Below are 8,740 nucleotides of genomic sequence, written 5' to 3'. Positions count from 1 at the left end.
AGCCTGGACAGAAACACCTGTTTCCAGGCTTCAGGTCCTGCACTCCTTTGTGGTCAGAAATGGTTGGGCATCATCGAGTCGGTGCCCTGCCCTGAAACGCTCGGCCGGGCGACACTGGAGTCCGGGTCCTCGCCGGCACCCCTCCCACCCGGGCGGGCGGGCTGGTGAATGCAGGTGCACTGACAGGTCCATTTCCCATCCACAACAAGCCCCCCACGCCTCTCCCCTTCCAGACCCGCCAGCCGGTCTTCGTGCAGCTGCTGCAGGGCGTGTTCCGCGTCTACCACTGCAACTGGCTGGCGCCCGGCCAGAAGGCCTCGGTGGAGGGCTGCATCCGCGTGCTCTCCGACGTGGGTAAGACGCGGTCGGGCCCCACGTCTCACCGTGAGGGAAGCCCCCGCTGCCCTGTCTTTTCGGCGGCTCCGCGCAGAGCCCGGCCTGGAGCGAGGCCCCCGTTCCTAATCCGCCGTCACCGTCCAGGCCGCAGCTCCCAGAGCCAGAAGCCGGTCTCTCCCCGAGAAACACGGGCTTGGAGAACGAGCTTCCCTGTTAGGCGGTGCGGCTCTCAGCACGTCCAGTGCCGTGCGCTTACCCAGGGTCTGGGAGGTCCCTCACAGGAACTCACTGGTGTCCACGTAGCCCGTGGAAACGTGATGCCCCAGGAGCGCCTTTGGGGAGCAGGGTGCCCTGTCCCTTTAGCCTCCCAGGGGTGAGCGGGAAAACAATGCATCGGCCAAACGAGTGTCCTGTCTTGATAATTCTCACAATATTGGGGCCGAAACCCATTGCATTTGGACTTGCCGAACTTTGTGGCCTCAGAGCATTTTTTAAAAACGTCTTCATTGTTGAAAGTATTACAGACGTCCCGTTTCCCCTTGACCCTTCTAGCCCGCCCCGCCCCCCTCCCCAGGCCTTGACCACACTGTGTGTCCAGGGTTATGCATCTATGCAGGCAAGGCCTTCGGTTGATCTCTTCCCTCCCACCCCCCAGAGCATTTAACACCCTCAGAGCTGCCCCCCCGCCCAATTCACTCACGTTGGGAGCCTCCCCCCAGGGTGGCAGCCCGCTGAGCTCCCGTTCACACTGGGTGTCCGCGAGCTGGCGCGTGTGCACACGGAGCCTCTGCGGGGGCGAGGGCGGTCCGTCCGTCTCGGGCGTCTCCCGAGACGGCTGCAGGCTCACGCGTCGCCTTCTCCGCAGCCAAGAGCCGGGCCATCGCCATCCCCGTGGACCTGGACAGCCAGGTGAACAACCTCTTCCTCAAGTCCCACAACATCGTGCAGAAGACGGCCCTGAACTGGCGGCTGTCCGCCCGCAACGCGGCGCGCCGGGACTCGGTGCTGGCCGCCTCCAGGGACTACCGCAACATCATCGAGAGGCTGCAGGTAATGCCGGCGGGAAGCCAGCCTGCCTGGCGGGGGAGGCCCGCACCCAGCTGTGCTTCTGGAGCCAGAGAAAGGCCCAGGCGGGCGGAGGGGGAGGCAGTGCAGTGAGCGCAGTGCGAGGCCCACGGACAGTCGGGCGACCAGGAGGGGAGCTGCCGGCGAGGGGAGAGCTCCCCACAGTCGTGGTCTTTAAAGGCTACTCGTAGGTTTGCAGGTTTCTTTCCGACGCCTGGGGACCATGCGCCTCTGAGGCGGGAATAGTAAGCATGTTCTTGGAGAGTGAAATAAAACTCAGAAGGGCAGGTGCTGCTCGTTAGGAAGACGTGGCCAGGGGCTAACGGGTCCTCGGCGTCAACTGCGTTCTTGTCTGAGTCCCTGGCGTTAGGAGACCGCCCGGGACAGCGGAGGTGGTCGGGAAGGGAGGACAGTCACTCGCAGGCCCAACGCTTGTGTGATTAACCCCATGCAGACGCCCCTCGCCTAACCCTGGCCCTCTCCCTGCCATCGCTTCGCCGTCTTTGTCTGTCGGTCTCCCCGATTGTCGGATGTCATACATTGGACGATACAGTGCGAATCGGCCGCCGTGTCGGGTCCAGACCTGGCAAAGAGGCGGGTTTCATGCGCACGGTGTCGAAGCGCCATCCAATCCCATCCGTGCTGTCGACGAGTGGCGGTTTGTGAGTTAGCACCAGCACCGATGGGATCGGAGGAGAGGAAGTTGGGTGCTTTCCAAGAGGAACCTCTCCGGGAAACTGATGAAACCCTCAGAGGATTTGCAACAGTGACCCTCTTTTTTTGACTGTGCGGGGAAAGATGATAGGAATTAAGGAATGTTGCCATCCCACTGGGGAAATTCCCACCCCCCACCTGCAGGAATTAGTTTGATTCATTCATGCATTCTAAATACTATCGAGTGATTATGAATGTTGTCCAACATAAGATAAAGTTATATCCACATATTTTAGGTTTAGTTTCTGGGCCAAAGACCCATCGGTTTTTCGTTGACCACGACCTATGAAATTTGGGCCCCGGTTGGGGCGAATGCGAGGTCAGTGGCCTTTCCCATCTGAGTCTCCTTGGTTCTCTGGCTCCTCCTGTGTTACCCAGCATGCCGAGTTCTGAGCCAGGATGGCTCCGGCGAGGGTCTCGTCACCGAGCCATCGGCCAGCGGCAGCATCTTTGGGAGATAATTTCTCATGTGTTTCCTGCCATTTGCCTTTAGACGGTGTTTGTTGTGTTGGTTTTGCTGCTCTTTCAACTTCTCTGTTTTCCTCTACTGCAGCTGTGTGTTTTGCATTTGAAGACCATCATGCTATCAGGGTACATGTACTTAGCATGTTGATACCGCATGTTCATTCATTTGTGTTCTCATTTCTGTATGACATTTTAGTCCATGAATAATTCATGCTCATTGAACGTAATTGGACAGGACTCAATGCCAATACAGAGGAGAAAGTCAGCAGCTCCCGTCATCCCACCACCAAGGCCACCGTGATGTCTTTTTTAAAAAATATTATTTTTTTTAATCCTCACCCGAAGGTATTTTTCCATTGAATTTTAGGGAGAATGGGAGAGAGAGGGAGAGACAGAGAGAAACATCGATGTGAGAGAAACACATTGTTTGGTTGCCTCCTGCATGTGCCCCAACCAGGGCCTGGGCTGGGGAGGAGCCTGCAGCCGAGGTACGTGCCCTGGACCAGAATCGATCCCGGGACCCTTCGGTTCGCAGGCCGACGCTCTACCCACGGAGCCACACCAGCCAGGGCCCATGGTGTCTGAATAGTGGGTGGTGCGTACCCTTTAGAGTTGACGTTTATAAAAGCTGGATCGTAGAGTCCACACCCCCGTGTGACCCTTTGTCGCGCTCACACCGTGGACATCGTCCCACGTGGCCGGTCGAACGTATCTCGCGTCCAGTTTTAACATCGGTGGGACGATCCCTCGAGGAGCGTAGAGCCCGTCTGGAAAGGAGGCGGGTGGGAGTGGGCCTGTGTGTGCTTTGCCTTCTGCCCGGGGCTGATGCGTCAGGTAACCGTAGGGCAGCGTTGAGTGGCGTGTGTCGGTCCCTCTAACCCGGCGAGTGTCTGGGCGTGTGGAGGTGAGAGGTGTGTGCTCGCCCTCCCGCCCGCCCCGCTCACCGCGCTGCTCCCTCCCAGGACATCGTCTCGGCGCTGGAGGACCGGCTGCGGCCGCTGGTGCAGGCCGAGCTGTCGGTGCTGGTGGACGTGCTGCACCGGCCGGAGCTGCTCTTCCCGGAGAACACGGACGCCCGGAGGAAGTGCGAGAGCGGGGGCTTCATCTGCAAGTGAGCGGCCCTCCCCGGGGGTCAGGGGTCAGTCTCGGGGCCCGGGGACCAGACCCAGCAGTGGCTCCCGAGGAAGGAAATGCTGGCCTGGTTTTCAGCTTTGCTGAGCGCAAGGTCACGGTCCTGCCCCACCGTCCCAGTGTGTGGGTTCACTGTGGTTTGGGCAAGAATGTCTCCCTTTGGTAATCCTCACCAGAGGATATTTTTCCATTGATTTTGAGAGTGGAAAGGAGAGGGAGAGACAGAGAGAGAGAAACATCGATATGAGAGAGACACACTGATGTCTCCCGCACGCCTGCAATTGAGGTACGTGCCCTTGACCGGAATCGAACCCAGGACCCTTCAGTCCGCGGGCCGACGTTCTATCCCCTGAGCCAAAGCGGCCAGGGTGAGAATGCCTCCTTCTAACTGCACGCCCCGTTCATGCGTCTTCCAATCAGCAAGGACCGACAGCGCCCCCTGTGGGCTGCGACATGGACCCAAAAAGGTCTCCCCGCTCCTGCCCTCGAGACTCTCCAGGCCTGTGGGGCCTCACAGCCTTCCTAAAACTTCGTAGTTTCTTTGTTTGTGCTGTGGGGCATCAGCTAAGACAAAGAGCTGTCCCAGGCCAGACACCGAGGTCGGCTGTTTGCTGAACTTGACCGTGGGCTGGGCCTGGAGTTTGCCTTTCTGAGTCTTCCCAAGGACAAGGGGGCAGCGTGTGCTGGCCCAGCCATTGTCATGAGGTCTTGGGCTCTGCCGGCGTATTTTAGCCACGTGACTGGCAGCCCTCAGTGGATAAGCAGCAGATGGGGGGACCGCTCCTCCTTTCTCTGTGAGGTCAGTCTCAGCGGGGTAGCGTGTGTTTGCTGTCACCGACCAGCAGGTGGCACCATTGAGACACCGTCGCTGACTGTTCGCAGGGAGCCCTTGGTCAGTGTTTGCTCATGAATTGGGGAGTCCCCGTAAGTGGCCGGGAACTGTGTTTTGTTCCTGGAAGGTCCTTGCAGGGATGTAACATGTGGCTCCCCCCCCCCCCTCAGGCTGATAAAACACACCAAACAGCTGCTGGAGGAGAACGAGGAGAAGCTGTGCATTAAGGTCCTGCAGACGCTGCGGGAGATGATGACCAAGGACCGCGGCTACGGCGAGAAGGTACCGCCTCGCGTCCCACCTTAGAGCCAGGCGTCGCTGGGAAACCCAGGTGGACGGTTAGAAAGCCGCCCCGTTCAGGCGCGGTGACGTGACCGAGAGGTTCACTGTTTTTAAAGCCGCGTCTCTGGCCCCTGGAGCAGCTGAAAGACGAGACTGACTCCTTTTAAAGCAGAAAAATTAGTTCTCGCTCAGAGGCCGCTGGTCACATAAGTTGTTGTTGAGAAAGAGTGATGAGATTTCCCATCTGTTTACATTCCCAGTGCGGATGCCAATGTCGTTTCTGCCTCAGGAGGTGAGGTGCTGGCTGGGGGCTCTGCTCTGAGCACGCTGTGCTCACCTGCCTCCTGCCGGGATGTCGCACGGTCCTCCCGAGCATTAACGAACTCCCCCAGTTCTGCCTGGAACCCAGGCAGGCAAACGTGTCACTGTTTCTACTGGAGGTGGTGACACGGGCAGGCCTGGGATGTGACGGTGTGCATGGGAGCGAGGGTGTGCAGGGAGAGGCTGTGCAGGGAGCGAAGATGTGCAGGGAGAGGGTGTGCGGGGAGAGGCTGTGCAGGGAGAGGCTTGCAGGGGGAGGGTGTGCAGGGAGAGGGTGTGTGGGGAGCGAAGATGTGCAGGGAGAGGGTGTGTGGGGAGCGAAGATGTGCAGGGAGAGGGTGTGCGGGGAGAGGCTGTGCAGGGAGAGGCTTGCAGGGGGAGGGTGTGCAGGGAGAGGGTGTGTGGGGAGCGAAGATGTGCAGGGAGAGGCTGTGCAGGGAGAGAGAGTGTGCGGAGAACGTTCCCATCGCGCCCCCCCCCCTCCCCCAGGCCTGGGCCTGCGTTGAGATGACAGCAGTTTTCATTCAAAGGTGAAGATGTTCAGGAACTGTCCCCTGGTGACAGCCAGGTGGGGCGAGCAGCACAGGCTGCAGGCGTCTGGCTGTCTCACCTGGCGGTCAGTCCCCTGTCGTTACCACGGGAGCCTTTGAAGAAGAAGAAATAAAACTGAAAAGCAGTGTCCCTTCCTCTGCTCCTTCCTCCACCCCTTCCTCCACCGCCCCAGACCACGAGGCCCTTCGCTGTTACCGCATTTGAAGTGTGTCCGTTAGAAGAGGAGTGAGTGCTGACTGACTAGGACATCAGTATCTGAGCTCAGTGGGAGTTTGGGGAGAAGCCAGCCAGGAAAGCGTTAATAAATGCGCAGAATAGACGCAAAGAGCAGTGCCAGGCAGGAATGAGGAGGAGAGGCCTGGAGCGGGGGTGACAGCCGGGGTGCCCCAGGCAGGAACGAGGAGCCACCTATTCCCCCAGGGCTTTCTTTTTCTTAAAGAGGCTTTAAAACTGTTTGTAGAGTACGATTCTAGTGGCATAGATTCACTCTCCATCACACAGCAGAGTCCACCGAGGAGCCTAAACGAGCTGTGAATATACTTGCACGTTTGGGGCATAAAACTGGATTTTAAAAATCCAGTGGAGACCACAGTTTTCTCTAGAATTTCTGCTCCTTTTGTGACCAAGGTCCTTAGAGTAAGCGGGTGTCCCAGCTCCCGAGGCTGCTCCAGTTGGGGTTACACTTCCTTGTCCCCTGGAGGGAGAGGCGTGGGGAGCTGGGGAGCCTGTGGCTGGCGGGCGAGTCCGCCAGGGTCCCTGGGGCCACTCCTCGCTGCCGTTCCCTGCCCGCTGGTGCCCCCTGGGAGCACGTGGGCACGGGGCCCTGAGGGGCTGCGGCCCTCCCTGTTACAGAGCTCCCGAGGGTGCCCTCCGGGGCGTGAGGGGGAGGGGAGGGAGCGCCCATGAGAGTCGGAATCCCGGAGAGCTCAGGAGGCACCCGCTCAGGCCTCTGCCAGCAGGAGGAGGAATCCGGCCCCCAGTAGAGAGAGGCTGGAGGCAGGTGGCAGCTCTGTCCAGTCTCGTGCATCCCTCCCATGAAAGTGGAAATACCGTAGGGACGTCAGGGAGTGCAGCGGAGGACCTTCTAGGAACCTGTGTGAGTCTCTAAAAACAAAGTCGATAAAAACATATTTAAAAACACACACACACAACATCCCACAGCCACATGTCTCTGACATAGACTCAGACGCGGTCCCTGACTCCTAGGGGATCCTCAAGCCCCAGACCCTGCAGGGAAGGGGCGTGGCTGCCCTGTGTGCTGGCTCCTCCCAGGCGGCTACAGGGCGTTCATTAAGCTGCTGTTAAGTTACTGGGCAGAGTTTTGGAAAGAAACTCGGAGGCCAAGAGTGAATGTAAAAGGATCTCTGGGGATTGATTTAAGCCCCAGGTTCCCTCTGAGCGGGGGTAGCGATTTCATTACTGCAGAGCCGTGACCTCGGGTAACATTGGGGTTTGCCTTTCACGCAGACCGGCAGCCCCTGGCGGCCACCCGCTGCTTTTCTCTCTGAAGAAGGCACGCATGTGTGAGCGTTTCCAGGCGCCACGATTTCAGCAGCAGCTAAATTTGCTAAATGTTAGCGCAGCCTAATAATCATCCCTCAGGTCCTCCCTCTGTCCTGCAACAGGCAGCGTGTGACCAGCTCTTGGTCTTTCTCGGACTCGATGCCAATGGATGGTTACTAATATCGCTGGAGTTGGCACGCACTGCCTCCGAGTGTTTTCTTGAATTACGAGCAGCCCCGGGATTGAGAGAGTCTGGGCTTGGGGCGTACAGCCCCCCTGAACAACGTGGGCTCGAGCTGCGAGGGCCCACGCACATGCCCATTTGCCTCCGCTCGAACCCGCCTTGTGCGAGGCTCAACCCTGTGGGTCTGTTGCTTGGCGAAGTGGAAGCCAGTTCGAATTCACCCCAACTGGGTCAGGACCGCAGCCCCCTCCTCCGGGATGGCAAGTGAGTGGGAAGAAAGCCTTCCCTCCTGAGCTGAGTGGGTCTGACCCCCGCCTTCTCCCTGCTCTTTCCCGCCCTCTTCCCCCAGCCCGTGGGTCTCGGCAGGGACAGAGCCCTTGCCCTCAGGATGGGCACTGCCACGTCCATGCAGACCTGGAAAGGCGGGTTCCGGGCCCCCGGTCACGTGACCGAGTGTTGCTGCCTGCCCCGGGGACAGCCTCCTGGGAGGCGCGGTGGCGTCCAGGGTGCCCTCTGACACGGCTTCGCTCTGTGCAGCAGCGCTAAGACCCGCTGGCGGCGGCGTTCTCACGCCCTCGCCGGCTCTGCCTGTCCTAACGTTTCCTCCTTTTCTCTCCCTCTTCTCTCTTCCAGCTCATTTCCATTGATGAACTGGAGAACGCCGAGGTCTAATTTCCTTCTTTTTCCATGTCGTGCTGCTGTTCCCCGTGCCCTGTGGCCTGTCCCGTCTCTGTCGCATCATGTCTGACTGTGTATGTTCGTGGGAACGAGTCTCCGTCCTCTGTGTCCGTGGTGTTGGCATTGCCCATGCGCGGGTGGGCCATTTGTCCTGGGGGGGTCCTGTCTGAGTCTCGCTAGGGGCGCTCCCCACTGAGATGAGTCCGTCCCTGCCTGGGGTGTCCCCTGCACTCGGGGTGGGCGCTGCCTGCAGCCTGTCCGGAGCTCGCAGAGCTTGTCTCCATGCAGAGCAGCAGACGCGGGAGCCGGTGCCTGCGTGAGCACAGTTTGAATGTGTTTCTGAAAACCAGTGCCCTCTTGGTCTCCATGTTGGAAAGGGCTGAGTGCGAGGAGGGGTTCACACTTAATTTTGCCAGAGAGCGAACCCCAGGTGCCCCTGGGCCTCCCGGCTGCACCGCGGCCCTGCGGTGGGTCAGGGGCCTCGGGTCCAGGAAGGCGCTGCCTGCGACCAGGAGGTTGGCGGGTGTCTGGTGCCTGGCGCTCCGCTGGCAGGTCCGCTTCCCTGCAGGTCGCTCTGAAGCCCGCGATGAGCAGCCGATCTGTCTGGAGTGGGGGCGCTGTGCATTTCTGTTTGTGAATGTCGTCAGGTTCTCGCATGTTTAGACGAGCTTGTAGTG

The 8,740-nt window shown here is 59.5% G+C and overlaps 1 protein-coding gene across 1 annotated transcript in view; it reads left to right on the top strand.

Annotated features, from left to right (window-relative positions):
- The window catches only part of ITPR1 (inositol 1,4,5-trisphosphate receptor type 1), a gene marked incomplete at its 3' end in the record, with an annotated part of 121,723 nt that overhangs the window by 98,596 nt on the left and 14,387 nt on the right, over positions 1-8,740 (top strand). The window contains exons 23-27 of the mRNA XM_023746403.1: positions 234-354; positions 1,202-1,386; positions 3,543-3,691; positions 4,714-4,825; positions 8,019-8,051. Of these exons, the coding sequence (XP_023602171.1) occupies positions 234-354; positions 1,202-1,386; positions 3,543-3,691; positions 4,714-4,825; positions 8,019-8,051 (600 nt within the window). The remainder of the gene's footprint in view (positions 1-233; positions 355-1,201; positions 1,387-3,542; positions 3,692-4,713; positions 4,826-8,018; positions 8,052-8,740) is intronic.

Source organism: Myotis lucifugus, unplaced genomic scaffold (genome assembly GCF_000147115.1).
Source record: "Myotis lucifugus unplaced genomic scaffold, Myoluc2.0 scaffold_674, whole genome shotgun sequence".
Classification (NCBI taxonomy): domain Eukaryota; kingdom Metazoa; phylum Chordata; class Mammalia; order Chiroptera; family Vespertilionidae; genus Myotis; species Myotis lucifugus.
Note: the sequence above shows the minus strand (reverse complement) of the source record. Positions and strands in the feature narration are given on the sequence as shown.